At 32.9% G+C, this 14,795-nt stretch overlaps 1 protein-coding gene and 2 long non-coding RNA genes across 3 annotated transcripts; 1 reads left to right on the top strand and 2 right to left on the bottom strand.

The window, feature by feature from the left end:
* Nucleotides 1-2,831: 2,831 nt before the first annotated feature.
* Nucleotides 2,832-3,092, bottom strand: LOC136989131 (uncharacterized). The gene is made up of 3 exons (XR_010882867.1): nt 3,076-3,092; nt 2,942-3,010; nt 2,832-2,845 (listed from the first exon to the last, which is right to left on the bottom strand). It is a non-coding gene; the product is annotated as an uncharacterized lncRNA (long non-coding RNA).
* Nucleotides 3,093-4,878: 1,786 nt separating this feature from the next.
* Nucleotides 4,879-5,246, top strand: LOC136989016 (uncharacterized). The gene is made up of 3 exons (XR_010882847.1): nt 4,879-4,914; nt 4,980-5,048; nt 5,145-5,246. It is a non-coding gene; the product is annotated as an uncharacterized lncRNA (long non-coding RNA).
* Nucleotides 5,247-12,908: 7,662 nt separating this feature from the next.
* On the bottom strand, nt 12,909-14,210 carry LOC136988968 (uncharacterized protein F54H12.2-like). Its single transcript, XM_067286985.1, has one exon. It carries the CDS (start codon nt 14,208-14,210, stop codon nt 12,909-12,911), a length of 1,302 nt encoding a protein of 433 aa, XP_067143086.1.
* Between the last annotated feature and the right edge of the window lie 585 nt (nt 14,211-14,795).

Genomic DNA, 14,795 nt, shown 5'->3' with positions numbered 1-14,795 from the left:
TATTCTGGAGAAAATTATTGAATTGAAATTACGCGACTTCCGATCCATACCGAAGTTCGTATATGGTTAATCGGGGTCTCCTGTCCCTAAGATTTTCATATGTATTCTCGACTTCATCTGTCTGACTCCGTGCTCGAGATTACGGAAGTACAGACAAACACCGGGAATTTATAGGTCTGCAAGTTGAAAGTTACAGCCCGATGAGGGGTCAAATCCCTTTAAATGGGATGTTAATTTGAAATATAGCATAGAATTCTATAATCATTTAATATTCCTAAATTAATGTATTGTGGCATATTATATAGTATTTACAATAAAAGTTTATTAAATCTTTATATATTAAAAATTTACGAAAACGTAATACACTAACAATTTTCGTGACAACGCATTTAAGTTTAGTAGTTTTGCCCCTGTACATCATACATTTCCAGTTAACAACAAAGTCATGCCAGTTATGTATCTAACTCCGTTCTGGAGAAAATTTTGAATTGAAATAACGTGACTTCTGGCTCAAAGTGGATGTACGATTATAATTAATCGGGCCTCCTGCCACTAAGCTTTTCATGCCTGGTCTTGACTTGCATCTATATCTTTCACCGTTCTCAAGATTAAGGAAAGACAAACGACAGCAGGGATGGCCGGACGGCCGAGCGGTCAAGGTATTCGCTATCGCTCTGGCGAAACCCGGGTTCGAATCTGAACGTGTTGAAAAGTCCCCAGGAATTTTTCGGGTGGTTTGTTCGGATATGTTGGGCCTTGTCCCTCACCATCCGGCCACACCATTGTGGGCCTGGCTGAACCCATAATGGGCTTGCTATAAGAGGCCCTCTTAGTACCCACAGGGCGGAAAGAGTTAAAAAAAACAAGACAACAGTAGGAATTTATAGGTCTATAACTTTTTCAAATAAAAAAAAAAATCAGCGGGCCGTATAACCATTTTGTTCCATAACCAATACAGCACACCGAATACACAAAAAATAAAGACAACATTTATCCAATACGCACACACGATCGCTGCAACAAGCTCGTAAATCGCTTTTCTTAGAAACTTGATTACAAAAAAAGCACTGATATCCAAAGTAGCAAAAAGTCGCCGAATTTTTTATTTCGCCGATTTTCCAAAAAATATATATATTATCAGATGCAAATATCAGATTGAACCAATTATGGTATTTATACTCCGAAATTAAAAAAGTGTAAGTTCATCTACAACTATGATATTTCCACACAAAATTATATTTTACCTCCTTGTGGCACAGTGTAATGGCGGGCCGGATGAGCTTATCTCGCGGGCCGTAGTTTGGTGACCTTTGATCTAAACGAACGGATTTTTTCTTGTTAGTGTGTGAGAAAATGAATCTTTGTTTTTAATGTAAAACGTCAGATCATCCAACAAAAAAGGCTGACGTTTGATATCGTTTTTAACTGAGAATTTTATCTGTTATTATATGAAGTTTTTCTTTAAACTAATTTTGCTGTTACTTCTGTGGTTGTGTTAAAGCAGGGGTCACCAAATTACGGCCTGCGAAGTCAGCTTATCCGGTTCACTGCCACAAATGAGCTAAAATATAGTACTCTAAGAAAAGTGATTACGAGCTTGCTGCAGCGATCATGTTTGTGTATTGGTAAATAAATATTCCGGTTGTCTTTATTTTTTGTGTATTCAGTGTACTGTATTAAACAAAAAGGTTATGCGGCCCGCGCTCGTCATTCTCTGAGTTATGTGGCCCGCTGTGAAAGAGTTTGGTGACCCGTGTTAAAGGATAAAGAAAAGACTCGAAAATATTGTATATTTTTATAAATATTCGTTTAGATTGAAGTTAAGACCGAGTTAACATATGCATATTGCAGTTCGGACAAAATTTCCACTTCCAATTTCGAACTAACCGAATTCCTTAACACATAAATTTTTATATCTGCGGTCGGAACAAATAGTACAGTTCGAATATAAGAGGATTTCCTGTATTATGAATTAGAGCAAAATATGCACTGTCCTATTTACAGATCGAATAAATTAACTTTAACTATAATTAATATCCTTGCATCGATTACTTTTCACGTTTTTTATTCAAGAAAGTTTGTCATAATTACATTTTAATTTTATATTGATTATAATAATGTTTCTTTTAAAAAACATTTTAAAGTTTCCAGTATTTCCGAAATTTTAAAACCAGTTTTGGTTGCATCATTCCATCATTATACATGAATAGAAATTATAGATAATATTTGTTCGAAATTTCTAAGCATGAATATTCTAATATACTTTTAGATCATGGTTTCGACTGAATTTCGCTAGACATAACATTCATATTACTTTCGTCTGTTGTGAATCCATAAAAAAGGTGTTTAATTAAGCTTCCCTTTTGTGAAAACTTCTGTTTACACTCGTCACAACTGTAAGGCTTTTCTCTTGTATGAATCCTTTCATGAGTTTGCAAATGTTTTGTTTTGAAATTCTTCTTACAGTGCTTACATGAAAAATTTTCTTTCGTTCCTTTTATCTGCAGTTAAACTGGTTTTAAAATGATATTTTATTGATATATAATAAAACGTTTCTTAAATAAAAACAATTAAATAAATAATATCAATATTTAATTAAATAATAATTTTTATATTTAAAAAAGGCACATTTCTCAATCAAAACACACAATTTAAAATTTATCTTGTAAATTAATATTTTTTAAAAATCAATTATCAGGACTCATTATACTAGAATTATGGATGCAGATATTTAGTCTTACAGATCAGAAATATTATTTTTTACTTAGTTTACCTAACACATACACTTTAAACTTGTGTTTCGGACTTCTTTGTCCCTCCTCAGCAGGCATTCAAAAGACGCTTTCTACAATTAACAATTAAAAATTTTTTTGGTACAATTATAATTAAAAATTAATTTAATCGCCATAATTTCCCGACAATAAAATAATAAAATTCTTACAGATTCTATATTTCGAACTTCTCCACAATTCCAAATAAACTCGTGATCCATATAACTTGATACGCATTCCTATTTTTTATACATTATAATTAATCAGATTAAATCTATAAATTTAATTTTTATTTAAAACTTACATCTTTGATTATTCTTTTTCACTTAATCTATGTTCCAATTCATTCCGATCTCTCCTTTTATACCTCTCCCTACCTCCCTTTTCTATAATGCTTCTCCATGATTGGCAGATCTCCCTTCCGGTGTTATTATTTATTCTATCAGTTTGTTTAATTATATTTGTGTGTTCATATAATTGTCTTTTATAATTATTTTCTACTTTTTTCCTTATTTTCACTGTATTTAAATCAATTTCGCAACCTTCTGTATTACAGTGTTCAGCCACTGCTGAATTTGCATATTTTCCTTTAATTGCTCGGATTGGATAATTAAATTATGTCTAATTATAATCAAAAATAACTACTGTATTTTCAGTTTGATAAGAAATTCTACACCCAAACAGAAGGAATACCTATGGGTACATGTATAGGTCCAAAATTGGCCGAAATATCAATGATACAAATAGACGAAAAGATTAAAAATATAGAAGGTATTGAATTTTATAACAGGTATGTGGATGATTGCATAATAATTTTTGATAAAAGGAAAACAAGTGAAAATATAATCATAAATACAGCCAATAAGATTAAAGGGAATATTAAAGTTGAATTAGAAAAGAAAAATAGAATAGCATAAATTTAGATATAACCACTGAAAGAAAAAAATAATAGGTCAATTTTTAAGAAATATGTTAAACCCATACAAATACCCAAAATAATTAATTATAAATCTGTTATCCCGGATAGTATGAAATATAATATATTTAAAATGTATATGAATAAAATAAGACAAAGAACAAGTGAAATATAAACACAAAAACAGGAAGAAGAAGAAATAATTAAAATGTTTATTTTTTTAAATGATTATCCAAAATGTTAAAGAAATGGATTGAAAAATTAGATAATGACAAACAATCAAAATAAATGGATAAAGAGAAAAAATTTGTTAAAATAGGGTACGTTCCAAAATTATTTGAAAGAATTAAAAAAGTTGTAAGAAGTAGAATTAATTTAATACTTGAAAAAATAAATTCAACTAAAAAAATATTTGTGTTATAGAAAAGAAGAAAAATATGAAATAACAGAGGAAAAGGGAGTAGTGTATTCATTTAATTGTAATTGTAACCCAAAGAGAACATATATAGGAGAAACAGAAAGAAAATTAAAAATAAGATTAAGTGAACATATCCGAGCAATTAAAGGAAAATATGCAAATTCAGCAGTGGCTGAACACTGTAATACAGAAGGTTGCGAAATTGATTTAAATACAGTGAAAATAAGGAAAAAAGTAGAAAATAATTATAAAAGACAATTATATGAACACACAAATATAATTAAACAAACTGACAGAATAAATAACAACACCGGAAGGGAGATCCGCCAATCACAGAGAAGCATTATAGAAGGGAGAGGGAGGGAGAGGTATAAAAAGGAGAGATCGGAATGACTTGGAACATATATAAACCTCTGAACAAGAACAAGGACTTGGAACATAAGTGGGCGAGTGGTCTCCGTTGCCGCTCATAGCAGTGGTGACCGGACCCTAAACACTGGGAAGTTCGGTCGTGGGTTCGCGCCGCGACTCGGACAGGCTGGCTGCTAGGAGTTTTCCGGGTTTTCTCCTAGCCAATAACGACTGAATAGGAGGCCAGTTCCCCATAAAAGTCCTCCCGGAAGGCACGGTTTCCCGCGCGATACGTTAAGGCCGTGAGATAAACGGCCGGCTCTTCGGTCGCATAGCGATCATCACGACACTCATCGGAGAAAAAAGCTATATATAGGGCTAGAATCTCCATATGAACCAACATCAGACAAAGACAAAGACTTGGAACATAGATTAAGTGAAAAAGAATAATCAAAGATGTAAGTTTTAAATAAAAATTAAATTTATAGATTTAATCTGATTAATTATAATGTATAAAAAATAGGAATGCGTATCAAGTTATATGGACCACGAGTTTATTTGGAATTGTGGAGAAGTTCGAAATATAGAATCTGTAAGAATTTTATTATTTTATTGTCGGGAAATTATGGCGATTAAATTAATTTATAATTATAATTTTACCAAAAAAATCTTTAATTGTTAATTGTAGAAAGCGTCTTTTGAATGCCTGCTGAGGAGGGACAAAGAAGTCCGAAACACAAGTTTAAAGTGTATGTGTTAGGTGAACTAAATAAAAAAATAATATTTCTGATCTGTAAGACTAAATATCTGCATCCATACTTCCAGTATAATGAGTCTTGTTAATTGATGATAAAAAAGTACTAGTATACAAGATAAATTTTAAATTACGATAGAGGACACAAAGGCATAAGGCATAATTACACAAAAAAGTAATTTTAGAGATGATAATGTTCGAGTATAAATATATTATGTTACTAATATTTTCAACAATAGCTAATCAGGGACGACAAATATCTTAAATAAAAACCATTTTTCAAGTGCATTTATATCTTTATGAATTTTGTTTATATCCTTGCAGTAGATCTTTTGCTTCGTTTTTAATGAAGGGCACAGATGTAAGTAAAGCTGTGTATCTAATATACAATTTTTTCTATAAACTTGGAATGTAATCATGGATTTCATTCTTACAAGATTGCATTTCTTTTAATTTTTTCCATTGAGCTAATTTTCAGTCTGAAAAGACCTGAAACAGTAAAAAAAGAAAAAAAAATGAAAAAACCGATCTTAAATATCAGACAAATTCATATTCAATGTATATTGTGCGGTGATTTAAAATTGTATTCTCTATGCTAAATATTTTAAAATATATAAATTTTATTTTGAAATTACTTGATATTTACAGCTAAACAGTGTAGGGGAGACCGGACCTAGTTGTCAGACCCTAAAACTATAAATGACTAAAAACTATTATATCAGTTTATTTAGGTTTAAGTGAAAATGCATGCACCTACCAATCTTTTGATTGGTTTGTAATAAATATAAGAACATTTCATAATTTTTTGTCATAGTTGTTAATTATCTTAGGCTACCTATACCCTGTGACACAGTTTTTAAGTTTTCGCATTTCCTGAGTTTATTTTGATTGTTAAATTATGCTTAATATGACATTTACTTGTGCCAATTTTATAATGAAAATAGACTACTAATTTACTGTTATTTATTCTGCGAAAGGAAATAACTCGAATCTTTACATATCGTCTTCAGAGTTAGTTGTGACAATCATAATATGGATTTTCATCTGTACATAGTTCGTGAGATTAAACTCTCACCACTAACCAAACAGAAGGTCTTTTCTTCCTCTTCTGATGAGTTAGTCTTAATGACAAGTTGCTCCATTCGATGTGTGACAATTTTCCCCAAATGAACTTCCTTAACAAATCGGTTCAGTTTCCAATTTCAAAATAGAAAATTTGATTTCTCATAATGTGTATATACATTAAGGACCCACCTAATGGCGGGTAACAACTGTGTTTCCTATAAACTAATTGCAAGTTTTCAAACGGCACAATACATGGCACATCAAAATTTACGCGACTCGCTGTAAATCTCCTAAACGCCAACTAACGGAACACAATGCAACAGATATTATTTGAATTTTGTAATGATGTAGGCGAGCGGTAAAGTAACCTATTCCTAGATGACGTAACTGTTCAGTTTTGATTATATAGGCGATATTTGCACTGTGACCACATGCCTCCTGTTGAACTAGCCCCGGTTGAACTAGCTGAATCAACTTACTACACAACAGAAACACCGGTCAAATATTACGCACTAGCACAGCTCGAGTTCTCAGGCTAATTTGTGTTTTTATACACCTCAAGTGTCATCCATCATTACGTCATTAATTAATTATTTATTTTTTATCAGTGAAATTATACCACCCTGCATCTAATTTTATTCCTAAATTGTCAATAAGTGTTATACGTAAAAATAAAAAAATCTAAAATTGTACTGGACATTCCATAAATTTAGCGCCTGGAACCTTTTACACCTTCCTATGTTAGTGCTGAAGACAGGTGTAACTTCCAGTCTTATAAGCTAAACACTCGATTTTCAGAGGTACGTTTTTCGGAAACTCTTTAGAAGCGGGTTCATTTATTTGGACGAGGAACTGTTTGTGATTAGGGCTACTTGCTCGGCAAGTTTCGTTCCAATCGGAGAGTCGAACGTCTGGCCGTCTCCTTGTTGAACAGTCGACCCCAGAGCAAACTAACTTCAACAGTTGTTATTTTGTTCATTGCAGAAACTAGAAAAAAAATATCGAATTTTTCCTTGGCAGAGAAATATCTGCCAATCTGGAGAAATTTTTTGCTAGGCGCGAGAAGAAAACGCGGTCCTAATTTCTTATCACTGTGCCCTAAAAAGCCATTTCCAAACGAGACGTTAGACAAGGTAACAACGGATCAAAGAAGGGCAAATAAGATAATACCAGAGTCGATAGATATACTGGCCTTTGCACTGCCAATAGTTCTAATGCTACTATACTACTTTAATAAATATTTGTGAGTGTCTGAATTATGGACCTACAGTATATTTTCCATGACGTCATAGTTGTCTTTTTGTCAACTGCTTAACGACTAACTGTCAACTTTCCACATGAGAACGTATCCTCCGTTTAGTTCTCAGACGCAGTTCTCATCACCTTCGCCCTAAAGTGCATCGAAAGGAAAACAATACTACTAGAATTCGCGGAGTTGCCGCTCGGATCGTCTCTCGCCCAGTAACAAATTTTACTTGGTGCGCTATCTTCTCTTGTGTTTTGTGCCGCTTCCCGTGGACTATCGATATCGACACCGGGATTAACACTGTGGCTTACGCCTGCCAAAAACGCCGTTACCGAAATCGTCGTTAGTGCCAGAACGCCAGGACTAAGACAGTTCGTCGATACCAGAACGTCGCCCTCCGCCCGACGGAATCACCGAACAACCTTTCAACAAGGTATTTATCGCCACGCGAACTCGTTTTAAGCTCTCTCTCTCTTAATCGCGTCGCTAGTCCCTTTATGATGTACTGTACATAAATCATGCTCAAAATAAATATACGTTATGGTTTTGTTAAAATGGCCTCTGTTATCTCCGGAGCATTGTCCCGTCCTCTATCCCGAATCCGATCGCCCTAAACACGACCGCTCGCGCGTCCGTTCGTGGAACCGCCGCAGCTTCTGTGTCAGCTGAGACACGGTGGTGTCAGTCCTGACGTGACACCAAAGAGGTGCCGACCCCCGGTCACATATTTCTGCCACTTCGAGCGCTTCGATCGCGTCAAGGAGTAAGTTTGACTGGAGCATAGGGAGAGTAGCTGTAAACATTCAAAATTCTTTTAATATATGAAATTTTCTCATTTTTATCTCAAATATTGCTTTTGTCTTTTTAAAAAACTGCTTATAAATACTATTTTAATTCGGTTTTGAACATTATTTATTCGTAAACGTCGTTAATATTTATATTTTTATTGACTGTCTCTTTCACGATTTTTGACTTTAAATTAATTAGACTGTTTGTTTTTTGCTTACAATTTGTGTTCATTTTAAAATATTTTGGAAGTTTTCGTTTACGGCAAGAAAACTTAGTCAAAAAATTTAAAGTTAAGCCTGCATATACATTATTAATATACGATGTCTTCGGGATTCCTGAGAACTCTCTGAATCAGGAAGAAAAGGGAATGATAAGAATTATATATATATTTAATTATGGGAATGTATAGAAATGTTAAACCACGTGTTAAGATAGAATAGATTTAAAGTGTTACAAAAAAGTGATTTAGGGTGCTTTGGAGTTTATCAAGGTTAAAAGAAACTTTTTATATTTTTAACTACTATAAGATGGCAAAAAATTTAAATTTTATAGTAGGGATGTGTTTTATAAAACTTGTAAATGCCAATAATGAGTAAAATCGTCATTAAGTCCAATCCTACTGGAGATACACACAACCCTTTTTTATCTCTTCACTTCTTTGACCATTAATCACCAAAATTTAATGGCATCAATCTCCCTAGTAAACGAATCTTCCTGCAAAATTTCAGAAAATTTCGACTGAAAGCACAGGAGTTATTAAACTTTCAACAGGCTGACAAAATCGTGCCCCCCACACACAAATACACTAACATCCATACATACATACATATAAGAAAGACATTTGCCGTACTCCAGGTATTTAGTCGACAGAAAAGAGGGTAAGGAAAAGGGGAGGGAAGAAGGAGGGAGAGGAGATAGACAGTAGAGAAAGATAGGATCCCTCTGAACGGCGTACATATGGCTACAGTATCTTCTATGTTGACGTGCAGTTTTTAGGCTGCAAGGCCGTAGTCCCCGAAGAATCTAAAAGAAAACCTGAGTATAGCGAACACCAATAATTGAATGCCATCACGAATAGCTAAGTGTAGAAGTTAGTGTCAAGTGACTGTTAGTAGGAAGACAGTAGTATTAGGGAGAGAGACTCTGAGATAATTTGTTAAACTTTTAAGATTTTATAACTTTTATTGTAGTATCGCTCAACATTTCGGGGGAAAGACGTCCACCAGGGGCTAAAAATGGCAAAAACCGTTGAATCGTTCGAGCGTTTCTACGATATTTGCATTCCAAAAGCTCTCGTAGACATTAAAACCACGCCCATTTTTGTTGCCCCTTCGGATATACTTCACCGCCAAATTTGAGCGAGCGTTTTTAGAATACGCCGCCGATATTTTCGTTATATATTTTCTTAAGAGATTTGTTTATCGACGAGTTTTTAAGAAAAAACGATGTTTTCTCTCTTTACGATCTCTCTCTTTTAAGAGAATCAATATTTTTTTCTTTATTTAAGAAAATTAATATTATTATATATATATAACTTTAATATATTTTTCTTTTCGTTATGTTTTAAGATTTCTTTACAATACGACGATCTCTCTCTTTTAAGAGAATCAATATTATTTTCTTTATTTAAGAAAATTAATATTATTATATATATATAACTTTAAGATATTTTTCTTTTCGTTAAGCCAATGCCATCTGTTGGCAAAATATTAAATTGTTAAGTCTCGAAGGTGCCATCTGTTGGCAAAATATTAAACTTCATTTTCTTTTTTAAATTATTTTTTTCCTTCGAAATTTCGAAACCGATTAAAAAAATAACAAACAGCGCGAACCGTCCGTCGCTAATCGGATCGCGCCGTTTGCTATTTGGTTTTTATCGATACTTTTACGATATATATATTTTTTTCCTCCTCTTTCTTTTATTTATTTTTATACTTTTATTTTTTTATTTTTATATATTTTTTTATTTTTTATATAAGAGAACTTTCTTTTATTTATTTTTATATTTTTATTTTTTTATATTTATATATTTTTTATATATTTTTTTATTTTTGCAAGTTTTTGTTTTGGTTGGGCGCCATCTGTCGACAAATATGTGTCGCGACGACGATTAAATAAACGACACAATTTTCTCTTTCTTGTTCTTTTTATTATAAATAAAACCAAAAAAGTTATAATAAAAAAAGTTAAAATAAAAAAAAATGATAATAATATATACAAAAAAAGTTTAAGCCATATTAAAAAACAAAATATATACAAAAAAAAGTTACATAAAAAAATTGTTGAGATCTCCATCAAATGTGTCCTAAAAAAACAATAAATATTATGTTGTATATTTATTTTAAAAAAATTTGTATTATAAATAGTTTAAATTAAAAATTAAAAATAGATTGTAAGGAAAATCCGCAAGAAAAAAAAGCAGAGGGCGTTAGTCGTTTTTCTTTTTCGAAACAAAGAAGATTGTCAAACAAAGAAAGATGTCTAGTCATTGTCTCTAAAAATGCAACTGCTGCTTTTAGACTTACAATTGTTTTTTAAATATAAGAGACGATCGATAGGATTAATCGATGTATTGCCAACAACTGCGAAGGTAAGAAGTTTAAGATTGAAATTATAAAAAAGTTATAAAAAAAGTTAGTCGTAGGAAAAAGCTTAAATTTATTTTGAATATTAAAAAACTAAAAGAATTTAAATTGAGCATCTTTCTTCTCTACGAAAAATCTTGCGGAATATTCTTACATCTATTATTTAAAATTTTACATCAAGTTTTTTGAAAAACTTACCTTCTGTAGGTCTTTCAAATAATATCAATTTTTTGCTGCCCATTTTTATTATTATATGATGAGGGCCTATATAAAGGATATTAATAATTTTTTTAAATAGTGCATTTAAATTAATTATATTGCAATATGTTCTTCCATTATAATAAATTGTATCTTTCTTGCACACGGTAATTTTAACTTCAGATTCAATATTAAGTGTAGGTGTTTCGGGTAATTTTACGAAATAAATATTTTCTATTGGGATATTTGATGATTCTGAAAAATTACGAAATACTTTTTTAAAAAAATGTAATTAAATAAAAATTTTTTTACTAAAATATAAAAAAGATAATTACCATTGCGCCTCATATTTTTCCATGATCCTTTATGGAAAAAGCATATTTCGTCTTCTTCTTCTTCTTCTTCAAAGTTTTTAAATATTTGAATCGTGTCCCACGATTCGGAGACCATGTGATTTCCTCCGTAAATGCGTTCTTCAAAATTTAATTGGTAGTTGGTGAAGTATTTCGTCTCTAATATCGACACATTTGATGGAGATCTCATTTTGGGAGAGGGTTAAAAAATCGGATAAAGCGAAAGTATTTATACTCTAGGGTTATTAATATGCGCCTTATCTGTCCCTCTCTATCTTTTTTACATTCTAGCGGCCTCCTAATTCAATGTCAAGAATTCGAAAAGGGTTAAAAAAAATCGGTAAAAAAAAGCGAAAGTGTTTATACTCTAGGTTTATTAATATGCGCGTTCACTTTCGCTAGTCCCCATCTTAGCCTACGGCATCAAAACTCGCGTCTTATCTGTCCCTCTCTATCTTTTTTTACATTCTAGCGGCCTCCTAATTCAATGTCAAGAATTCGAAGAGGGTTAAAAAAAATCGGTAAAAAAAGCGAAAGTGTTTATACTCTAGGTTTATTAATATGCGCGTTCACTTTCGCTAGTCCCCATCTTAGCCTACGGCATCAAAACTCGCGTCTTATCTGTCCCTCTCTATCTTTTTTTACATTCTAGCGGCCTCCTAATTCAATGTCAAGAATTCGAAGAGGGTTAAAAAAAATCGGTAAAAAAAGCGAAAGTGTTTATACTCTAGGTTTATTAATATGCGCGTTCACTTTCGCTAGTCCCCATCTTAGCCTACGGCATCAAAAACTCGCGTCTTATCTGTCCCTCTCTATCTTTTTTACATTCAAGGTCAAAGATAGGCCTCCTAATTCAAAGTCAAGAATTCGAGGTGACCCGATTCCCACACAAAGCGGCTAATGTTTTATAGTTTCAATTAAAAAAAACGCATTTTTCAAGTTTTAAAAAAAATTTTATTTGAGTAAACTAATGCTACATTGGTTACATTTAATGAATATATTTGGTGGTATTTTACCAAAACGAAAATTATTGCGTACAAAAGCGAATACATAGTTATCATTAAAATATTTAGTATTAGGCTGAAGAATTTTTAAGTCTTGGTTTCTCGATATTTTGTAGAGAAAAAATAAGCAAAAGTATCCGCACGTAGAACTATACGGACCTTGGAGCGTTTTTCGATTCCAACGCAACTCCTTGGAATTTTGTCTTATGAACTTTATAATGTTCGGGATTTTTGGCGGTAGTCCGTATGAGTCAAAATAATAACAAGTCGAATTTCGGAAAAAAAGAGCTATCCAGTGTCGTCCGGGATTTTTGCTGTTCTCCGTATTAACGATAAAGCTTCTCTTCTTTCCGATTGTTTGAGGTAATAAATCCGACGGATAAACGCCGCCGAATGTCTTGCTAATTTCGGAATCACCTAACGCCAGTTTCCAGAGCATAATCGTATCCATTAGTTGTTTAGTAGTCGACGTAAATGTTTCGCGATCGATCGATTTCTATTGTATTACGATATTCTAAGAAGCATATGACGTTAACTGTTTCTGGCAAAGGTCTTTTGAACTTTAAATCGAAACTAACATTTCCATAGGTCAACACAGAGGTATGGTTTTCGGAGGCTGCGCGGTCGGGAGTTAGGTCGAATACGTGGAACATGTATCCTTGAGCGTAGTCGGAATACGATATATTAGTGAATTTTCCGTAGGGAATTCCCCCTATTTCTTCGAATAATGTTGCGTAACTTCGAGCGTAAGATTTTGCGTCAAAGTCTGGACAGAACGGATTGGGTGGGATTAAAATCGAATCTTTTATAACAGAAATATAGTTTAAGTCGAAATTTTCAAAATTGAAAGGATTTAAATCGAACTGTCCATTAAAAGCGTTATTTCGCACCAATCCGATTATAATTCTTTTCGGGATTTGACCGATTATCGCATTCGATATATTTGAACTTAAAATCCCTTTACTTAATGTAAATACTTTAATATTAACTCGTCGATAAGGCATTTTAATTACAGAATTTTCTAATGTTTTTTCCATTCCAATTAAGATGCTAGGACTTACTTCTATTCTATTTACTTTTAACGTAATATTCTTTAATCGAATCTGATAATTATCGGCCGTCGCCATTAGAGCGAAAGCGTCTTTCGAACGTTCCAATTTTATTCGAACGTCTACGCCGTTTATCAATAATTTAGGTTGATTAATAAAATCGAAATGAAGTCGTCCGTATAAATCTAATACTTGGCTTCTGCTGCTTTTCTTAAACCTGGTGACTAATCCTTCATTCTTGGGATCTTTAATCGGGTTGGTTTCGTTTAAAAATCCAGCGGTGTCTTTGTAGAAGAAAGAGCTGGTTAAATAGGTTTTTTGCGCTTCTTCGGAGGAAAATAATAGATTTTCTATTATCGCACGGTATGGGTAATTGACGTGCGTAGATATGGTTTTATCATTAAATATCGTAGTACATTGAGAGAACATCGAATGCAAAAAATTATTCACGGGTGTTACTAAATCGGTATCGAGAGTAGAAGTTCCATTTTGTTTAGTAACAGTAACTTGCGCATTAATCGAAATACTGCTCAAATCTATTAAGTTTTCTCCGGAACCGGGGATTAGAAATTCTATAGGAGATTTCTGATCGGTTATCGAAGCGATGGGATGTAGAATAGCCTCGGTAGTATTTAAAATCGCCAACTGGGTCGGAATAGTTTTAAAAAAATCTAGTTCCGATTTTAAACACGGGCAGGAGAAAGGATCCATTTTTTAGGAGAAAATATCTACTACTTTCCTCTTCTTAGTATTCTTTCGTTTTACGCTTTTTCTTAGACGTTTTCGTTTTTTACCCGACCCGCTTTGAATTTTTTTAATGACGTCATCTTTTATTTCTCGACCCGCCTGATTAATTCTCGATAGAGCCGAGTCTTTTAACGATTTTCCCGTGAGTATATCCGAGCCGATATCTTTCGCTATATTTAACGCTTTTTTTCCAATATATCGACTCGCGTGTTTTAAAATGGGTATTGCTTCGCGAAAAATTGAACCGAAAAATCCATATCCTCGTTGAATCGGTCGACTTTTAAAATACGGTCCTCTTCCCCATTGAGGAGTAACATAAGGGGTGTGAGGAAATATAGAATCGGGATATCCTCCCGTCTGCGAACGATAATAACTAATACAGTCCTCCGGTTTAAGCTTCATTTTATCAAATAACCGATTCTTTAATGAATCCGGTTTTATATACTTTTTCGGCGAAAACACAATACCAAAAGCGTTTTTCCCGAAGTAAATATGACGTTTTCACCCGTTGATGTGCATATGTCTACGGTTATAGTCTCGATATAATTC

The sequence above is a fragment of the Centruroides vittatus genome, unplaced genomic scaffold (genome assembly GCF_030686945.1).
Source record: "Centruroides vittatus isolate TY-2023 unplaced genomic scaffold, ASM3068694v2 scaffold_435, whole genome shotgun sequence".
Taxonomy (NCBI): Eukaryota; Metazoa; Arthropoda; class Arachnida; order Scorpiones; family Buthidae; genus Centruroides; species Centruroides vittatus.
Note: the sequence above shows the minus strand (reverse complement) of the source record. Positions and strands in the feature narration are given on the sequence as shown.